Below are 20,534 nucleotides of genomic sequence, written 5' to 3' on the forward strand. Positions count from 1 at the left end.
AAGATGCTGTGTACCACGATACCAAAACAACACAATTCAAACCTTCTGTTGTGCTCATCATTTTCCCGAGGACTGCTTCTCTAATCTTGCCGTTTATCTTCGTTGTATTCTAATCTTCTTTATTTGGAGCGGCAAGCGTCACCGAACCACATCCTAAGTATGACTGATATGTTATGTGTACATTTTCCCAGTTATTGGGGTCATTACAACCTACGACATCTAAAACAACCGCAGACTTCACTAACATGCTTAATTCCTCAAATCCTAACAGGCTTGGCCAGCTGACCAATCAGAGCAGAGTAGGCTTATGGAAAGGAGGGGTTTACAGACATTTAGCTCAGAACTGAATTGAACGAACAGTTTCAAAATCATGGACAAATGACTATGTATAAATATATCTTCTGGGGAAATGACAGTGTTTTCTGATCTTGCATTTAAACCGATGCATTAAAAAGTAAGATATTTAACAATGAGCTCAGGACCTGTTGAGCTGCAAATTCTCCATCCTGGTATTGTCAGTCATCTCTCCTTACTCTTGACTTCTGATCAGCGAAATCTGACTCCAGCAGCTTGTGTATGGAGCAGTGACTGAGGGTTCACAGTATTAGGCAGTAGTTCCCAGTGGCCAGACCAATAACTGAAGACCGGTTGGGTCTCTATGCTTAATACGGCTGCTGGGTACCTCCTTAGCCTTGGTCTGCCCATCAAAAAGGTAAAGAGCAAGGAAAACCATTGTTTGGACAACCACCATGGTGCTATCAAATACACCTTGTTTCTGGCCTGAGAAATTGTATGAAAGAGTGCATGCATCTCCAGCAGGTTGATGGACCGATCACATTGACCTGATACCTCTGTGGTTCCAAACCCATCCCAACCAATGAGGAATGCATCTGCTGTTATCACCTCCAACCCAGAGAGAACACAATGCCTGCTGTTTGAAATGCTAGTGAGGTCTACCCCCAAAGAGCATGTGCAAATGGAGGATGTTGTTCCACACCTGCAGAAGTAATCTCAGAAGTCAGAGAAAGTTATGGATACCCAATGGCATAAGAGAATGAGGCATGCATTGGGACTGAATTGAGTGAGATGAATGTGAGATGAATGTGAGATGAATATTTGCCTTTAAGAAAAATGATCCAGTAGAAGCTGGGTGTCATGCACATTCCCCAGAGCAACCAAACATCTAAATATAGAAGAATCCACACCCCTTTGATCACATGGAGTGACAGGGCAGTCTTCATACACCTTGTAAAACACTTGAGTGGTTAGGAAGAGGCTCAAAGGTAGAATCCTGAACAGAGTAATCTTGTTCCTGAAACACTCAATGGCTGGATGTCTAAGTGGTGCCCACAGAATAACATAGGTTTCATAGACAATTGGACGAGCTTTTGGGGCAGACCTGACCTGTTGAAAAGAGATGGTCTTCATCCCTCCTGGGGTGGTGCTGCTCTTCTGTCTAGAAATATGGCAAATAGTCTTAGTGTTTATACTTGACTAACTGGGGCCCAGGTCAGGAAGCAGACAGACTGGCTAAACCGACCGTCTGCTAGCTGCCTCCCGTCACAGAGGTCAGTTAATTCTCAGCACATAGAGACTCTTTCACCTAGATATCACACTATAGAGACTGTGTCTGTTCCCCGAACTAGAAAATACAAAAAACGTCCAAACCAAGTTAAGGTTAACAATTTAATTGAGGTTCAACAAATAAAAAACAAATGCAATATGGATAAACAAATGATAAAGCTTGGCTTATTGAATATCAGATCCATTTCTACGAAAACACTTTTTGTAAATAAAATGGTTACTGATCATAATATAGATGTGCTCTGTTTGACAGAAACCTGGCTAAAACCTGATGATTACATTATTTTAAATGAGTCCACCCCCCAAGATTATTGTTATAAACACGAGCCGCGTCTAAAAGGCAAAGGGGGAGGTGTTGCTTCAATTTATAAGAACGTTTTCAGGATTTCTCAGAGGGCAGGCTTCAAGTATAACTCGTTTGAAGTAATGGTGCTTCATATAACATTATACAGAGAAACAAATGCTAATGATAAATCCCCTGTTATGTTTGTACTGACTACTGTATACAGGCCACCAGGGCACCATACAGACTTTATTAAAGAGTTAGTTAGTTAGTTAGTTCTGGCTGCAGATAAAGTTTTAATAGTTGGTGATTTTAATATTCATTTTACAATCTATAGAGTTAAAAGCGCTGTATAAATATAGGTTGCCAAAACCCAAGAATCAGACATTATGCTTTTCCAGTAACTCCTATGTGCTGTAAATCCTAGAAACCCTAGAATTTCAGGCTTTGAGGTTCTGCCTTTTGAGATTATGGGGGAGTGCTGACACTTGTGCTTATGTGGACATCGTCAGAGCTAGGAGATCTCTGCTGGACCTGAGGTTGAGCACATATGACAGAAGCATGGCTGCACAGGAGTGAAACGGTGATGAGTAACTGCTGTTGGCATTTTAATATTCACAGTATGTTGCACTTGTGTTTGCTGCTGGGTGTTTAGCTGTGTCCTTGGACCAAAGAAGTATCCAGGAATGATCGGTAGGTCTCTCAGGCTCTTTTTACAATCCTTTGGGAACTTGTCTTGAGCGAGCCGTATCAGTGAAAGGATCAGTTCTGATGTCAAGTGTCCCATGGCAAGTTAAGCAGTCTGAAAAACCACAGGACAGGACAATACTTCTTGGCCATTTCAGAGGTCTCCGGATGCAACAACCTCCAGATAAACCGCAGAGTGTGTGTACTGGCTCCCATTTAGTAATCTGAAAAACACCCATTGCTAGGATTGACAGGCATGGTGTACGACACAAACAACAAAAACAAACTCTCAACAAAAGAAAGTTGATGAAAGAAAAAAATGTATTGATAAAGTAGAGATAATGAAAAGTTCAATGCAAATGATTGTGCCATTATGATGGGAATAATGGGGCAATCAAACAGCTCGTAGCTCAACAGAGGATCTACGATGTGCAAAAAAATTAGCAAGAAACAAACATAAAACGAAACTGTTACTGCAACAGCCAATGCAACTGTGTGAGTGTCAACCCCCAAAACCCAAAGGAAAGTGGCACCCATCCAATCCAAAATAAGACAAAAACAGTCACAGCTTGAGTGTGGAAAACCGATTTCTTGAAATAAAAGTGAATATACTATTGTAACACAACGTTGTGAATTCTTTATGCTTCAGTCTTTCATTGTTCACATTTTAGTGTGTTGTTATGAAAAGATTGAATTCATAAATATTGACTTAGCACAAACTGTAACTTTCATTATGAAGTTCACTTGTGTATGTGTAATTTTGCACAGAAGCCAGTTGTAATATTACATTTATGTTGTGTATATGTCTTATTAATCTAATGTTTATAGGATGAATTAATCCATTAGTAAAGCTGTCCAGTCTTGCTCATCCCAAACCCTGACTGTGACTGGATTGTATAAAACAATAGTACAGTCATGGCCAAAACTACTGGCAGTGACTAATCTGTTAAGCAAAGTTTGATGCTTCAGTATTACCATTTGATTTTTCACTGGTTTCTATAGTATACTAAAAAAGTTTTATAATAAATAAAAGCTCTTACTGGCAAAAACATTCAATATATGCGAACAGTTGATGGTTACAGTTTGGACCCTTTTTTGCACATTCCCTCTGTCATGCTGGATATTAGCTTCTGGGACAGATCCTGACTGATGGCGATCCAGTTATGCTTTATTAGTTATCAGAGTTTCTGCTTGACCTTTTGAGGATTGACCACAGGTTCTCTATGGGACTGAGATCCGAGACTTGCCCGGCCATGGATCCATAATTTCAATGTAATGATTTCTGAACCACTTCATTATCACTCCTGCATTTTCACATGGTGCTCCATCTGCTGGAAAATGCCCAGATCGTCACCGAGGTACTCCTGGATCATTACAGGTTACTCTTGGGGTGCTTTCACACCTCTTGTTCGATTCATTTGGTCCGAACCAGGGGCAAACAAAAATACATTGTAGCATTTTTCATTTTTTTGGTTCCTTTTCACACCACACTGATTGCTTTGGTCCGTACCAGTTGATACGAACCAAAATGCAGTCACATGACAACCTCTGCATCACTCATTGGCCATGACGTATGTCCTGAAAGAGTACTGAGACCACCTCTTCAAGCAGGTCTCGGTACGCTTGTTTGGTCCGCTTTAGTCCGCACCCGAGTGCGATTGCTGCTTTCTCACCTGCCCAATCGAACCGCACCAAAGGGGGAAAAGAACTCTGGTACGATTCAACCGAACTAAATGAGGCAGGTGTGAAAGCACCCTTGCAGGTCATTTTGCATTCCTCATCCACGGCAATGTTTTGGGCCTGAACTATGGTAGAGTCCACTCCCTTGAATGAAAACACATCAGGATCCCGTCAGGATGTGTCTCTGCTGGCATTCACCTTCTTCTACTGACAATCAGTTTTCCAGATGTCCCAAACAGTCGGAAAGGGGCTTCATCAGAAAAATAAAGATTTCTGCTGTTCAAATCTTGTTCAAAACTTGTCCTTGATGTTTTTCTTGGAATAAAGTGGCTCCTTTGACAGCAGGCCATTGTCCTAGTCTTTGCCTCGCTGTGTGTAGATGCTCTCATCCCATCAATGATAGGAGGCGCTTCCTTCTTTTCTCCTTCTGTAGCAATGAAGGCCAGGCTACGCTTCACTTTCCACGCTCTGTTCCTTCTTGTGCACAGCACATCCACACAGCGTAAACACAGATGAGCACGAGTGTGACCCAGTATCACCTCGCGCCTGCACTGTTGTATGCGGGACACATGCAGTGTGCGTGGACGTCCACAGACTCTTCTGATGATGACACTTGCATCACACAGTCAGTGTGTGGACTGGGAACTGTGGGATGCCTAAAGAATACCCATGAGTCCAGTCTGCTCTTATAATCCAATCAGAATCAGGGTGATTTCACCAGACTAGTACTAGTTCACTTTCCCCATGTGCTGATGATATCATTAGTGAAATTACATTAGCTACTCATTTTGTGCCAGGGCCAAAACAAAACTGTTTGCACAATAATCTAGAAAGAATGTGAATCAACACTACAACAATGGAAGCAGCAAACTAAACCAGCAGCAAAACAGCAGAATACTGCCTCTCTCTCAAGCAATTTATACATGTGTGTGTTTTCAAGTTTGAGATCATCATGAAATCACCACTGGATTGTCTTTGTGAAACTACGCCAAAACTGCTTCATTATACAGAACAAGCGTTTACACGACTTACTTCAGCCACACCAGCAGATCCATTCACCACCTCGAAGATCCCCGTCTCCTCCAGCGAGACCTGCGCACACACACACACACACACTGTCAGTGCAGCACACACACACACACTCTTGCGCAGTGGAATGATGCAGCGTCTCAGACCTTCAGATCTCTCAGTCGTGTCTTGGCAAGGCTGATGTACTCCTGCAGCAGAGAGCGATACTTTCCTCCGATGTACGGAGGATGCATCACATGAACCTAAAGAACAAGTGGAGGAAGGAAAGGAAATATGACGGGAGATCAGTCCTCAGCTTCATCAGTGAGGACAAAGACATTTGAGGTCTTTGATATTTAACTGGTATTGGGTTGCACTTAGATCCCAGACCCCGAGTGTGTGTCTGACCTTCAGATACTGTGGAGGTTCGTAAGGAACCAGGTCTGACAGGAACTTCAGGAGGAACACCGTGGACTTCTTGCTTTTAGCATGATAACCGCTGGAGCCACCAAATGACAACTAATGAAGCAAAAACACCACCAATAAATAAACACCAGGCAGAAGAAAAACAGAAAAACATTTCAAATGTAGGTAAAGGCTACTAGAGCGTTTAATATGAGAGTGTTTGGAGACAGAGCACAGACTTTAAACCAATCACTGTATGAGGGAAAGACAGCGGGACCCTCCAGAGACGCCTGACGGGCCAACAGGAACAACGTGATCATCTTCTCCACATCGTAGCGGTCGAACGCTGATCTGAGCAGCCTGGACAGCAGGTCTGAACACACACACACACACACACACACACACACTGCATGAGCTGTGGTTACTCCTCAGGTTCACGGATCAGAAGCTGAAGTACCTGTGAGACAGCTCTGTGTCTGAGAGTGATAGATCAGCAGATGAGACAGACACGAGAGAACGTGACGCCAGTTCACCTCATGAGTCTCTAAGACCTGCTGCATCTGAGAGAGCACACACTCCACGCTGAACACCAGACACACCTGACGGATGGGACACAGCGGTTACTCGCTCTCCAAAACAAGAAGTGGACCGTTTCAGCAATAGCACACTGGATCACGGTAACTGACATGGCCAAGCAGTAACGGAGCCCATCCGTGTGTAGTTCACTTCCAGAAGAAACATTTCCTGATCATTTCCTCTCCCCATGTCATCCAAGATTTTCATGTCTGTCTTCAGTTGCAGAGAAATTAAGGTCTTTGAGGAAAACATCCCCAGATCTTTCTCAATATCATGGACTTCAGTGGGGACCAACGGCTGAAGATCAAATCACAGTTTCAGTTTGCTCTTCATCTGAGTGTCGGGGAGGGTGAAGATCGCATTTTCAAAATCATCTGACATCGTGTTGGACCTTTTCTGTAAAGGGCATTTGACTTTCGTTGCACGTTAGTTTTGTGGTTGGTACTTTCCCTTCATCACTCATGACGTTTCCAATGTGTGAAGTCCAGCTAGTGCAAGATGAGCATTTGTGGTCAAAAAGTATATGAATTATTAAAAAAAGTGTGAACATGAGATATCGTTTTGCTAGATGAGACTCTTATTCTTCGTCTGGGACTGTGTAGAGCTCTGTGAAGCTGCACTGAAACTGCCATTTTCATCCTCAACCCGCTGGACCCCATTGAAGTCCATTATATGGAGAAAAACCCTGGAATGTTTTCTCAGAAACCTTAATTTCTTCACGACTGAAGATAGAAAGACATGAACATCTTAGATGACATGGGGGCAAGTAAATGATCAGGAAATGTTTATTCTGGAAGTGAACACTCTTGATCTGAGCTCAAGGCTCAGGTTACTCTGTGTGTAGAGAATACGTTCAAAGAGTAAAGTCATTTACCTTCGAAAAAAGAGCCGTCAATAATGGAAGAGTTTTAGCAAAGCTCCATTCACTCTGTACAGCGATGACATCTGACACTACACAAATCACAATCAGAACCGATTACATACACTTCAAACTGCTACAAAGATAAATCACAAACTGAAAAGAGCAGGGCTGGGTATCGAGTCCTGACACAGACCAAAATTGCCTCTATACCATCGAGTATCGAAAAACATCTTGTTATTCGGTACCAGATTTTGAAACCTAAGGAGTTAATCTAGTCGATGTCAGTGAGCCAGTGAGCATGAAGCATGCCTGATGTGCCTAAATCAAGGGATGGTGATTGGCTCCGGTGAGGCGGTGCAGGACTGTGGCGTCTTCTAATATTCATTATTATGATGAATAGGGTGCATCAGGGTAAAAGGAGTAGAAATTATAATTCTGCCTAAGCTACGCGTTTTAAAATGAAAAAAAAAAACAATAGTGTAAACATAACCTAAAGATGTGAAAAAACTGAAAACCACTTGAACTATAACAATTATTTGCACTGATTTATTTTGTTGATCACATTATGTTCCTGCGCGCAGTGGCTCAGGAGATGAGGCTTTGAGTCTGTAAAAACATCAACAAACTGAAAAAAATTGACCAAAGTTTTAACCAAAGACCGATTTCATCAAATTAGAATTTAAAAAAGTATGGTTCTGGATCGGAAGTCGAAGTATCGGTATCGGTATCGGTATCAATCTTGAACACGGTTGAATGATACCCAGCCCTAGAAAAGCGGTTCGTGACACACTGTCAGTCTGGGCTTCAGTAGACTAGTTTTCAGTGTCTCTTCCTGCAGGTCTGGAAGTACGTCATTAACAATTACTCAAATTATTTGTTTAAAGGGGTCATATGACTTTATATGAAATTATTTTGTGTATTTGGTGTAATGCAATGGGTCTAAGCGGTTTTAAGCTTTAAAAACACATTATTTTCCACATACTGTACATTATTTTTCTCCTCTATGCCCCGCCTTCTGAAACATGTCTATTTTTACAAAGCTTGTCGTTCTGAAAAGCGAGGTGTGCTCTGATTGGCCAGCTTTCCACTGCGTTGTGATTGGCTGAACACCTCAAGTGTGTGACGGAAATGTTACGCCCCTAACTATACTGTGATGTGTTTCCCCATGCGACGAGAAAAAACCAATAAAACCCATTACAAACTGGGACAGTGTTGTAAATACAACTTGACCCCTGATCTCTAGCTGTGTCCTGTTTGGGAAGGACAAACAAAGTAGCTTCCTTCTTTCTTTGCGTGAACATTTGTGCGGAGTTATGCACATCTTCCCACACAGTGATGTAGACGTGTGGGGGCGTGTTAGAGTGATGTGTTTTTGGGGGGCGTGGACAAGTCTTAACTTTGATAAAGAACATCTCTTTGGGTTCGAGACTTCAGTCTTTGCACCGTTACGGATCTTATCAATGCACAAACAGCTTGTAACACTCCAAAGAGAAAGGAAAACTTGAAATTGCATCATATGACCCCTTTAAAACGACTGGAACCATTTAATTGGTTAAGCAGAAACACTTGTGGTTAACTTCTTGTTTATGGAGCGGTCACCGTCATCACTCCAGCACTCGTCTGTGTGATATTACTCAGATCTCTACGCTGTGTTTCTACATCTCATACTGTACCGTCAGGTTCTGTGTGTGCTGTTCACTTGTTCAGAGAAGAAACAACAGTCTGCCCTTCACTGAGAAAACATGAAGGCAACAGATACAAGAAATAAGTCTCACCTTTAAACACGGGTCGGTGTGTGAGGACACGCATGAGTGTGTGTGTGAAGAACCGCTGCAATGTGTCTTCAGTAACACAGCCAGCAAACACTGAGACGTCAAACACCTGAAGCCTAGAGAATCAGAGTCAGCACACAAGCAATCTGTGTCCTGCTACACACACACAAACTCACACATCAAGAACATCTGAGACTGAGAAAACAATAATGATGCGTCGTGCATCTGTAACAGATTTATGTACGGATGTGTGCATTATTAACCGTTTATACAGCTGTATAAATGACAATGTATTTACATAATACTTGAGAGAAAGGCAATAATTAGTTATTAAGAAAAGAATGACATATAGTTTTATTGAATTATTATTCACTCATAAGCTTTACCAGAAGCCAGCGGCTGACGTGTGTGTGTCTTTAACACTTAGTGCGTCCAGCAGCCCTGAAGATCAAACACAACACATGCTGCTCATCATTTGTAGATGTCCCAGTGTGCTTCAGCTGATGCTAGTTCTGCAGCGAGTCTTACACGAGATCATGGAGTCCAGGATCCAGCAGCACGTCTGACAGAGATCATGACTGGAGTCCTCAAACGCCCTCCGCACCAGGACACACACCACAGCTGGGAACGACACCACAACACACACACTCCGAGCATGAGACACAGCTTTAACATGACTGACACGTCACACACCGGACAGATCTGTATGAGGCTCGGTGAAGAAGAACACTTCTCTTACCGGAGAGGATCTGGTGCTGTATCTGGTGCTCATCTGGGGCGGTGTTCATAGAAGCACACAAAGCTTTCAGCTGATCAGTGATCCATGATCTCACAGCTGCGTCTCTGCTCATCACACACACACACACACATCACATCACACACACATCTGAGCATCACTGATCTCCCGTGTCTCGTGACTGCAGTACCTCTCCAGCATGAAGTCCAGCGTCAGGATGTTGTGAGTGTGCAGATGATAAATCACCTCCAGCACGGGCTGTGTGCACACAAACACACACACACACCTGTCAGTGCAGTCTCCCGCTCTCACACACACACACACACCTGTCAGTGCAGTCTCACTCTCTCTCACACACACACACACACTCACACACACACACACTCACACACACCTGAAGCTTCCAGTAATCCTGCCAGAGCAGCTCGGGGCTCAGTAATCCAGCGGACACCAGCGCTTGAGCCGTCTTCAGTAAGGCACACACACCAGACTGTTACACACACACACACACACAGTTATAATGAATCCATGCATCAGCAGCTCCAGCTTCTACAGGTGATGTGTCAGGAGCACTAAATCAAGACCATCTCATCATAACATCACTACTGTTCTGCATTAATAACTCTACTATAATAATTATATTTCTATATGTTACTATCGTTCTTCAGAGTTGGGTCACACCAGGGCCACTGCTCACTAAGAGTGGTCCCATGAGCAGAGAAAGGGTGTGTGACGTACTCTCTGTGTGCTGCTCAGTAACACATCTGTCTGTCTGATCAGATCCTCAAGGTTCTCCAGCAAAACCCTGGCCGACAGCAGCCCGACGGGAACCCCCATCTGCTCCGATCGCCTCCGAAGCTCATGCTCTGACCAACACACACACACACACACACACACAGATCAGTTTCAAACACGCGCTGACTCCCCATCACAGAGCTTTGATAGTTTCTGAGCACCGCAGGCTCCAGCAGAGGCGTCTCACCCAGAACAGATGTCTGCACGCCCGTGTGGTGCTCTTCATATCCCTCACAGCTGGAGCTCCTCATTTTACCATGTGACTGTGAATCACACGATAAGATCTGTTAACATCACTGTGCTATGCCAATTATCATTTGTTACATTACACTTAATAAAATGTAAAAGTGCCAGAGTGTGTTCTGTGTGAACGCAAACACAGATGTGGACCTGCAAGCTCCTCACCATCCACGCTGAAGCTGAGGTTGTTCAACAGCTTAGCTTTCCATCATAATATAACTCGTCTTTACAGGATCCTTACGGGACGTGTGCGTGGACACAAAGAGTCTTAACTTTAATAAAGAATATCTCTCTGGATTTGAGACCTCAGTCTTTGCAGCTTTACAGATCTTCTTTATTCAATAAGAGCTTGTAACACTCCAAAGAGAAAGGAAAGATTTTAATCGATCATATGACCTTTTTTTAGGATAAGTGCTGACAGAAGAAGTGTGTCTTTAGCTTCTTCTGGAAAGATGCATTTATAAACACAGCCATTACAAAAGTAAGGATCTAGGGAGTAGGGAGCAAATATCTCCTATTAATGAGAAAGTGAATGTGTGTCCCTGACTGGATGTGCAGTGGTTCAGACTCACGGTGATCTCCAGCAGCAGCTCTGATGTGTTCTGGTGTCTCATCAGCAGCTTCACACACGACTCCTGTAGATCATCTCTGGCTCTCTTCACCGGCCTGCGCGCTGAACACACACACACACACACCACTGTCTGAACTACCGACACACGTGATCATACTGATACTGACACTGACACTGCAGGACAGTCTTACCGAGCAGAGCTGTGATAGAGCCGGGGCGCGCGGAGTGATCTCCGTCTGACGGCGCGCTCGACATGCTGAGATACTTCTAATCAATCCACTCGATCCCGCGTGGAAGTCAACTACACAGACAACAAGCACAAATACACACAGGAACTTCATCCGCCGCGATTTCCGCAAACCCGCGCGCTGCACATCGGAGTTTTCACTGGCTGTGAGAAAACCGAGAGCAACCTATCGCCAGCAGCAGACTTTCACTGCGAGCATTTTGATTGGTTCGGAGTGAATCGGAAGCAGCCAATCGTCATGAGCGCCTCTGTTATCAGCCAATCAAAGAGTGAGCGTCAAACCAATCACAGACATGCTACGCTTCTCTGAGCCACACCCCTAATATTAGACGTAAACATTCAACTGTTGCCTGAATTATGACGAGTTTGAAGTCTCTCCGTGCAATTATCGATCACCTCATATTATTATTTACAGTAATCATCTACACGTTTGTGTTGTATCAGTATTGATATTTGTATTGTCCATAATGGTAATTCAGGGCAACAATGGTGTGCATAATACATGAATTAGATTATTAACATAACAGAAATGTTCCGTTCAAACCAAGCTCTTATGCATATATGTGTTAATGTTACTCTAGTGACGTGTTATGTTCATACTCAAATATGCAATTTGTTTATCTAAGATAATGTTCTTATTAACATAATTCCAACGAATAGTTTTCTGTTCCTATGAAGTTTCACACGGATTTTCCTGTCAGTTATTAAAATAACACATAAGAAGCAGTCAGAGGAGCACTGTGCTTCTAATGTTGAATATATGGATATGAAAACTCGAGAGCATTTTAGAGGTTGGCAATATATTACAACAAATGCATCTATTAGGCTCAATAAATATTAGTTTTTTTTTTGCTGATGCACTGAGAAGTACAATCAATACAATAAAGAGTGCATCATCACAAAGATCACTACGAGCAGAAGAAGAGCAAAGACCACTGGAGCAAAGATCAGGCTCATGCAGAGCTGAAGGGAGATTGCTCCTTTAAAATCAATATTCTGTCATCATCTCTCATCTTAATATCATTACACACCTATGTGATTTTCTCTCTTCTGTGGAACACGTTTAAAGAACATGACCTAAAGTCATCAGGACCCACAGCTTCACGCTGCAACAGGGACATGTAAAGAAAGGTAACTAAAGGAAAGGAATCAAGCTGCAGTGGTACAGTTCTTACACATGTGTCCTTTTGGAGCTTGAACCTTGGATCCCATCGACTCTCACTGTACGGAGAAAAACAGCTGAGACATTTCCTTTTGTGCTCCACAGACGAAATGAAATCATATGAGTTTGGAATGAGACACAGATGAGTAAATGATGACAATAAACTGTTCCTTCAATAGAAGATGTGAGTCAGGATGGTTTTGTACTGAAATGAGAAAAATGAGGACTGGATTAAAGTTTAAGCGGGTCTCAAACACAAAGCCAACTTAATACTGTCTGCACTTTAAATCCACACAGGAAAAGCCAGTTCACAACCCTGTCTGTGACAACTTTTCACAAGATAAATTAAGTTTGCAAGAATGTAAGTGCGATTGTTGAAAATGTCTTACAAAGTTCACAAATGTTTTAAGAACATTTTATTCATTAAGAAGAGCAGCTCTGGTGAAATCATTAAAGAGCAGATGTAGAGCAGGCTGGAGGTTAGTCTTCACCAGGTTAGTCTGGGAGTTTAAAGATTTATTAGGATTTCAAATTCCAATCTTAAGAAATGATTTAGAAATGCTAAATACTGGTAACACTTTACTTACAGCATTGATGTATAATGTGTTATAAAAGTAGATTTAATGCATTAATTACACCTTGTAATACACCTTATAATGCACTGTCCAATCTCATGAATAATTGTAAGCACAGTTAATACATTATAACACTCATCAATTCATCGTTACACTATGCATTTCAAATTATAATTATTTACCAGATATAATGTATTACAATACACATTAAGAATTATTACAATGCATTATACCCTTTAATAACCATTTAATTCATTATACATAAAGGCTTTAAGTAAAGCATTACCACAATATTCCTAAAGTTAAAAGAGGAAGAGAAAAATGTGAGAATTTCTTCAGAATGTTGAGTGAATCCAGCCCTGGTTCTCGAGATGAGCTTTGCCCTGAAGATCAGCTTGTGTAGCTAACACTGAGACCTCAGATGAGAGTTACAATCTAATGTTGTGGACAGACAGCATCATCTGTGAATAAATACAAATCATGATGCTAGTACACTTGTTCTGTCAGGTCAAAAAGCATTTAATCACATGTCCCCATCGCTCGATCACATCATCATCATCATCATCATCACACATCATCTCTAAACAAGATACAAACAAAGCATCCCAATTACAAAAGAACAGATCGCAAAATTACTTAGAAAAATATCTCATATCTTTCGTAAACACTGTCATATTTATACACAGAAGACTGTGTTAATTAAAATCTGATTTAAAAAAAGAGGCTGAAACAAAAATGGCCACAGCGAGCGAAGGCCTTTGGTAGTGAGACAGAAACACTGGAGCGGTCCGCAGATGTCTGGCAGTAGAGCTGGGCAGTGGGGTGTGGCTGGGGTCAGGCGCCGGGTCCGGAGGCGGGCGACACACACACACGCCGCTGCACGACGTGAACCAGCACCAGCAGAAGCATCTCAGACGTGCTGCTCAGGGCCACGATGAAGGGCGCCTGCGAGGCGTAGTCTGCCTCGGCCCGCTGGAACGACAGCTGCATGACGGCCAGCGCCAGGAGACTGTTCTGCACGCCCACCTCGATACTGACCGTCTTCCTCTGAGCCAGCGGCAGCCCCGCCAGACGCCCCAATCCACAGCCCAGCAGCAGCCCAAACACGGGCACCGTCACGCCCGCCACCACGATCGGGGGCTGCACGTGGGCCAGGATGGAGGAGCCCATCTGATAGGCCATGAAGATGCCCCCGACGATGAGCACGAAGCTGAAGGGGCGGATGAGGGCGAGCAGGACGCGGGTGACGGCGGGCAGCCGGAGCTTCACCAGCATGCCCAGCGAGATGGGGATGGCGATGAAGAGCAGCGTGCCGAGGATCTTGACGAAGGGCACGTGTAGAGCGGCGTGGACCCCCAGCAGCCGGCCGTACAGCGCGGAGGACAGCGGCATGGCTGCGGCCGCCACCACGGTGGAGATCAGGGTCATGCTGATGGCCAGGGTGACGTCTCCGCCCAGCAGCAGGCTGTAGAGGTAGCCCCCGCCTCCACCCGGGGCCGAGCAGGTGATGACCAGACCCAGCGCCAGCGCCTTGGGGAGCGACGCCAGGCGGGACAGCCCGTACCCGTACAGCGGCATGATGAGGAACTGTCCCGCTACACCCAGCAGCAGCGGCACGGGCCTCCGCAGCAGCCCCAGCAGGACCTCCACCTCCACCTTACAGCCAAACGCACACTTATTGATGAAGATGAGCGGCAGCAGGGCGAACAGCACCGGGTTCTCGGAGAAGTGCGACAGCCCGCTGGACTCCAGGAGCCGGGCCGCGGGGTCATCGCTGCCGGACGCCACCCTGATGGAGTACTCGCTCCGCTCCTCGATCAGAACCGGCTCCGAGTCCCTGTACAAGTCCAGCAGCTGGATGAGTAACGGAGCCGTGCCCGGCGCCCCGGACCGGATGCTGATGACGTAACTGCTGACGGCGCCCGAGCGGCCGCTGTCACTCACGTTGAGGATGGAGATCACGTGCGGGTCCAGAGACCTCACCCGAACCGTCTGTTTGAGGCTCTCGCGACCCTTCCGGCCTCCGGAGCTGCGGTACCGGCTGGAGATCACGATCACTCCTGGCGTGTCCCGGGGAAACTCGAACTGCTGCGACGAGCCGTCGCCGATGGACAGGTACTGGACGGGCTTCTGGCTCTGATCGGGCTCTTCGGGATCCTCTGCTCGAGCGAGTAACAGCAGACAGCTCAACACGAGCACTGTCTTCATGTCTCCAGTACAATCACCGAATCATTACTGCTTCAAACACAGCTGCGCTTCGCTAATAACACCTTTAAATCTGCTCATGATCACAAAGACCAGACTCACAATCATCTCATGACGGCGTGGACTGGAAACACTCAGAAACATCCAGCGCGATCGGTTCAGAGACTGTATTTCCGTGTGTGGGGATCAATGTTTCCCGTCATGTCTGCTCTGAGCTCGTGATTCCGGTCTGAGCGGCTCGGGCGGTTACTATGGGCGACTCCCTGTAGAAACACCACAGCAGCAGAGCGGAAGCCACGTCTGGAGGTGGGCGGGGTTTAGCAGCGCGAGCCCCTTCTTTGATTGGTCGTATACGATGAGTCTAAGCTATAATTTTCATAATTCAACTCTTCACTTCGAAATTCCAATACAGAGTATTTTAAAGTCTTTTTCCATCATTATTCAAATGTAAATTATTATCCAAACAGTAGCTGAAACGCGGTGTTGGTCACGTGGTACCCGTTTCTTTATTCAACGTTTTCAAGGATGGACCAATCACAGCGGTTTATAATTACATGTCGAGACGTTGTATTAGATCGTTTCAGAAAGACTGCAGCAGCGGATCTGCGTTTGTGAATTGGGCACCGATTCTTAAAAACGACACATTTAAACTGTTATAGCTTCAGTGTAGAAATGTGTCAAGTGAAGCATAAATGTGCTCAGGAATGTGAAAGGATTGTGCTGTCTGAGCAGCATTGCGCCCCCAGCAGGAATCATCATGTGTTTCATGGACTCCGGGGTTGGACAGAAATGCCCAATAAAACTCTTCAGAAAACACGGAAACACAATAGAACTCTTCAGAAAACACGGAAACACAATAGAACTCTTCAGAAAACACGGAACCACAATAGAACTCTTCAGAAAACACGGAAACACAATAGAACTCTTCAGAAAACACGGAACCACAATAGAACTCTTCAGAAAACACGGAACCACAATAGAACTCTTCAGAAAACACGGAAACACAATAGAACTCTTCAGAAAACACGGAACCACAATAGAACTCTTCAGAAAACACGGAAACACAATAGAACTCTTCAGAAAACACGGAACCACAATAGAACTCTTCAGAAAACACGGAAACACAATACAACTCTTCAGAAAACACGGATAACACAATAAACTTGTGTTGAGATACTTCAGAATCAAAATATTACAGAAATATTGTAGAAACCATCGCATGCACTGTTAGCTGCCCTGATACCTCAGCTGCCATCAACGACTGATATCTGTATCTTCATGTGTTACTGGGCTGATTTAACACTGTTTAATGTTGTCATCTACCTCTTAATGTGTCACTTTATCATTCTGCTGACAGGTTTATAAATCGCTGTTCCACGACACTCGAGTGCTCTTGAATGTAGAAATGGAGCCACCTTTCTAAATTAATCACACATTACTACATGATTACTTGATTATTCATTAAAAAAGGCCAATTCCTAAACCAATCAAACAATATAAAATAAAGGCAGTACAACTGTACTGTGCAACACTCAACATTGATAATAATCAGAAATGTTTCTCGAGCAGTAAATCATCATATTATTCTGATTTCTGAAGATCACGTGACACTGAAGACTGGAGGAATGATGCTGGAAATACAGCGGAGCATCACACATTACATTGTACACGTACACGTATTTCACAAAATTACTGTTTTGTTGTATTTTTGGTTAAATAATAATAGCAAAAAAGACCTCTGCTTGCTCTATTCTTTTTTTCCATTTTGTTTTTATTTATATATTATTTAAAAGCTCTTGTTATGTGTACTACCTGTACCTAACCCATACTCGTTATAGCACTTATATATCATTGCTCTTTTTGATTGCTTCCACTGTCCTCATTTGTAAGTCCTTTGGATAAAAGTGTCTGCTAAATGAATAAATATAAACCATTGAACCTTTGACTTGTTTCAAAAACATTAAAAAGTGTAGTTTTATTCAGCGAAAAGAACAAAAACACCCAGACAAGAAAGATCAGAGAATGTATTATATAATTGATTTCAATAAACATACAGTAATGGTAATAAAGCATGTGTGTGTAGTGGAACATTACTAACATTAGTTATTTATGAGTGGAGGAGACATATCCCAAACAAACACTTAACATCACCGTATGTCCTCCCACGCTGTAAACCAGCAGGACTCAGGTGAAGAACGTGTGATATCTGGACGTGTAACAGAGCTTCTGTGGCTTTGACCGGGTCCTTCAGTCCAAATGAGCTCCGAGTCGAAGCTAGCCGCAGACAGAGAGGATTCATCCCCAGAAATATACAGCTTCACAGATCTTTAACATGAACGAGCTGTAAACACCATCCTCTCAACTGTTATTTAACAGATTAAGAGCCTTTAAAAACTGGAACATGCCAAATAAGATGCATCTGAGAACTGATATCAGAATGATTTTATTTATTTACATGATAAACCGATCTAACCCCACACCCGAGCTGATCCGGAGGAAACACAGCATGGCTTACAGAAACATGAGACTCCCATTACAATATGCTGTGTGTGTGTGTGTGTATGGGGGGGATTCATACACTCTCGTAATATGACGGAGGCACTGAACGCAAGAAGCACCCCAGTAAGGCATGAGGAACCGAAGCAAACTCAGGAGAAGATCATGCGCCGCTCTGCATCTCACTAACGTTATGAACAGACCAGTCTCTAACAGGTTTGAATAAATATGCAGACTTCAGTCAACACACACACTGCATCCAGAAATAAAGAGGGGAAATGACTTGTGCTCTTTTGAAAGGCACAGTCACGTTTGATGATGGAGACACTAAGAAATAAAGAGCAGACAAAGAGACAGTTTTCATCATAAAGTGTGGGGTATAATGTGTATAAATGGACTGGATTATAAAAACCAGCCTCCTCCAGGCAGGAAACGTTTGACCGGATCTCTGAGCGCCGTCAGTTACGTAGAGCTGCCAGCCTGTAACACAACATCAGCATCAGTCGTCATGAATCACAGCAGTCTTACACCAGACGAAACCTCAGGCTACTGTGAGAGGAGCAGGTACCGTCTGGAGAGCTGGTCCTCTTTGTCCTGCGAGCGCACAGACGTCTCTCCCAGTGACGTGGCTCCCGCCGGCAGCTGACTCAGCTGGTCCTCCACCTCCAGGCCGCTCTCCTCCGCGATCTGCAGGATCAGATCGTCCACCTGCTCCTGCGGCGTGGTCAGCGTGGTGGCCGAGCTCATGGAGTCCTCCATCACCTGCACAGACACAGACACAGACCCCCTCAGAGACCACGGTCTGGGCTACACGCTTCACCACAGAAAGGATCTCAGCACTCACCGAGGTGTGAACGTCCAGATTCTGGACCTGGCTCTCGAACTTGTCCATGACAGCCGACACTTTCTGCAGGTCCATGGAGTTCAGAGCCTTATCCAGAGCTTTGGTCACCTGCGTCATGCTCTTCGTGACCTTTAGGAATGAAGCAGGATAAAGGCTGGGGTCAGATCGGTTCTTAGAGCTGTTGAGAAACACGATCAGGACACGGTCGTCATCTCACCCCCTTCATAGTCACAGCCGTCTGGACCTTGGAGGCCACGGCGTCCACACGAGACGCCATACGCAGCCAGTTCAGACCCTCGTTCTTCTTACGAATGGCATTCTCTGCGTACACTCGCGCACACTCCACGTTCTTCTGCTGGAGAGCCTGGAGAGTTACAACACAACCAACACGTGAATCAGGTTCAGCCGAGAGCGGATCATTCATCATTAATGAGGAGCACAAGTGATTTCAGAGAGGGGAGCAATAGTGAGCTAGCTTTGAAAGCACAAGAATTAATAAATCATCTCTCCATTAATGTGTGGTTTATTAGGAGCACAATATTTGTCTGAGATGCAACTATTTGAAAATCTGGAATCTATATTTAGATTGTGTCGAAACACAATCTAAATATATAGAAAATGCCTTTTAAAGTCGTCCAAATGAAGTTCTTAGCAAAAATATTACTAATCAAAAACTAAAGATTTTATATTTACGGTAGGAAATTTACAAAATATCTTCATGGAACATGATCTGTACTTAATATCCCAATGATTTTTGGCATAAAATAAAAAAAAAAATCTGTAATTTTGACCCATACAAGGTGTTTTTCTTTAGCATATTTCTACAAACAGACCTGTGCTACTTGAACCTTGTTTAGAGACAAACCTGTGACTTTACCCATGAGCTGACGGACACGCCTCTGATTGAGGTATTACAGGCAGGGTTGGTGATTTGGTTAAAAATAATGTTTTGTTACATGGCTATGACAGACCGAGCTGACGTCACCGTCACAACACACCCTGCGGCCGTGACGTCACGCAGCTGCTGCTCTACCTTTTTGACTTTGGCCTGTTCGGATTTGGAGTCTTTCTCTGCCTTCTTGGCCAGTCGCTCCAGCTGCTTCGCCGTGAACTGTGAAAGAGACGAGATTGAGAGATCAGATGAGAGAGACGGCCATCATCAGAGCGAGGGAAAGACAGAAATATAGTCACCTTGAGCTGGAAGAGTGTGTCTGCGTGAGAGAAACACAATCAATCAATCATCAGTGAACATGATCAGAACCAGTGAACATCTAACGTGTTTTACACAGCAGCGCTGAGAGTTAATACATTAACAAACTGATCACACTACACCAGTGACACAGCAGCGCTAAGAGTTAATACTGATAACAATAATAAACACCCGAGTAACGTGAGTGTGTGATGACACAGCACATCGCTTCATAATCCTGAAACAAGATCATATCTCATGTCAGAAAATCTGATCGAATGACTTCCTAATAAAGTCAGTGACAACACGGAGCGAGAGTGTTCTTACCGTCCATGTTACTGTTCACTGCGGTTCTATGAGGTCTGATGGTTTAATTCGATGTTTTTCAGCTATAATCGTTTGTTTATGTGTCTCCGCTCGAGCGTCTCTCTCTCTTCCGGGTTCAGCTGCTCATTGGCATCATAATGACGTCACGTGCCGCTTCTTCGCGCTTCAATGGCAGCTTGAGCGCGGGGTGTGTCACTAGCGCCCTCCTCTGGAGCCACGCAACTGCTACATTCTCCAGTCTCAGCGTGAGCGAGCGCGAAGAAAACGGCCCGCTAGGCGGCGCTAATGCG

At 44.2% G+C, this 20,534-nt stretch overlaps 3 protein-coding genes across 4 annotated transcripts in view; all 3 read right to left on the reverse strand.

The window, feature by feature from the left end:
• The window catches only part of fanca (FA complementation group A), a 21,580-nt gene extending 9,962 nt beyond the window's left edge, over window positions 1-11,618 (reverse strand). Inside the window, exons 1-16 of one of the 2 annotated variants that reach the window (XM_026239441.1) lie at window positions 11,391-11,618; window positions 11,201-11,301; window positions 10,576-10,651; window positions 10,332-10,459; window positions 9,988-10,083; window positions 9,784-9,851; window positions 9,597-9,700; window positions 9,386-9,478; window positions 9,244-9,298; window positions 8,861-8,973; window positions 7,098-7,174; window positions 6,105-6,246; window positions 5,887-6,020; window positions 5,651-5,761; window positions 5,410-5,505; window positions 5,267-5,326 (exon numbers count right to left, since the gene is read on the reverse strand). In XM_026239441.1, coding sequence (XP_026095226.1) covers window positions 5,267-5,326; window positions 5,410-5,505; window positions 5,651-5,761; window positions 5,887-6,020; window positions 6,105-6,246; window positions 7,098-7,174; window positions 8,861-8,973; window positions 9,244-9,298; window positions 9,386-9,478; window positions 9,597-9,700; window positions 9,784-9,851; window positions 9,988-10,083; window positions 10,332-10,459; window positions 10,576-10,651; window positions 11,201-11,301; window positions 11,391-11,454 — 1,518 coding nt within the window. In that variant the 5' untranslated portion in view covers window positions 11,455-11,618. The remainder of the gene's footprint in view (window positions 1-5,266; window positions 5,327-5,409; window positions 5,506-5,650; window positions 5,762-5,886; window positions 6,021-6,104; window positions 6,247-7,097; window positions 7,175-8,860; window positions 8,974-9,243; window positions 9,299-9,385; window positions 9,479-9,596; window positions 9,701-9,783; window positions 9,852-9,987; window positions 10,084-10,331; window positions 10,460-10,575; window positions 10,652-11,200; window positions 11,302-11,390) is intronic. The other variant, XM_026239442.1, reaches the window with a different exon arrangement.
• A 1,470-nt stretch (window positions 11,619-13,088) lies between these two features.
• slc10a3 (solute carrier family 10 member 3) lies at window positions 13,089-15,655 on the reverse strand. Its single transcript, XM_026239447.1, has one exon. The coding sequence runs from the start codon at window positions 15,389-15,391 to the stop codon at window positions 14,018-14,020; it is 1,374 nt and encodes a 457-aa protein (XP_026095232.1). The 5' UTR covers window positions 15,392-15,655; the 3' UTR covers window positions 13,089-14,017.
• Window positions 15,656-17,398: 1,743 nt separating this feature from the next.
• chmp1a (charged multivesicular body protein 1A) lies at window positions 17,399-20,399 on the reverse strand. The gene is made up of 7 exons (XM_026239448.1): window positions 20,245-20,399; window positions 19,920-19,939; window positions 19,762-19,839; window positions 18,946-19,092; window positions 18,729-18,857; window positions 18,453-18,646; window positions 17,399-18,364 (listed from the first exon to the last, which is right to left on the reverse strand). Exons 1-7 carry the CDS (start codon window positions 20,249-20,251, stop codon window positions 18,343-18,345), a joined length of 597 nt encoding a protein of 198 aa, XP_026095233.1. The 5' UTR covers window positions 20,252-20,399; the 3' UTR covers window positions 17,399-18,342.
• Between the last annotated feature and the right edge of the window lie 135 nt (window positions 20,400-20,534).

Source organism: Carassius auratus, chromosome 50, assembly GCF_003368295.1.
Source record: "Carassius auratus strain Wakin chromosome 50, ASM336829v1, whole genome shotgun sequence".
In the NCBI taxonomy this organism is placed as follows: domain Eukaryota; kingdom Metazoa; phylum Chordata; class Actinopteri; order Cypriniformes; family Cyprinidae; genus Carassius; species Carassius auratus.

Excerpts from the sequence above, each read along its gene's own strand:
- chmp1a (XM_026239448.1), bottom strand. Across the intron at positions 18,647-18,728 it reads ATCTGGACGTTCACACCTCG|GTGATGGAGGACTCCATGAG; the intron begins GTGAGTGCTGAG and ends GTGTCTGTGCAG. Across the intron at positions 18,365-18,452 it reads GAGGACCAGCTCTCCAGACG|GCTGGCAGCTCTACGTAACT; the intron begins GTACCTGCTCCT and ends GTTGTGTTACAG.
- slc10a3 (XM_026239447.1), bottom strand. The coding sequence starts at position 15,391 with ATGAAGACAGTGCTCGTGTTGAGCTGTCTGCTGTTACTCGCTCGAGCA.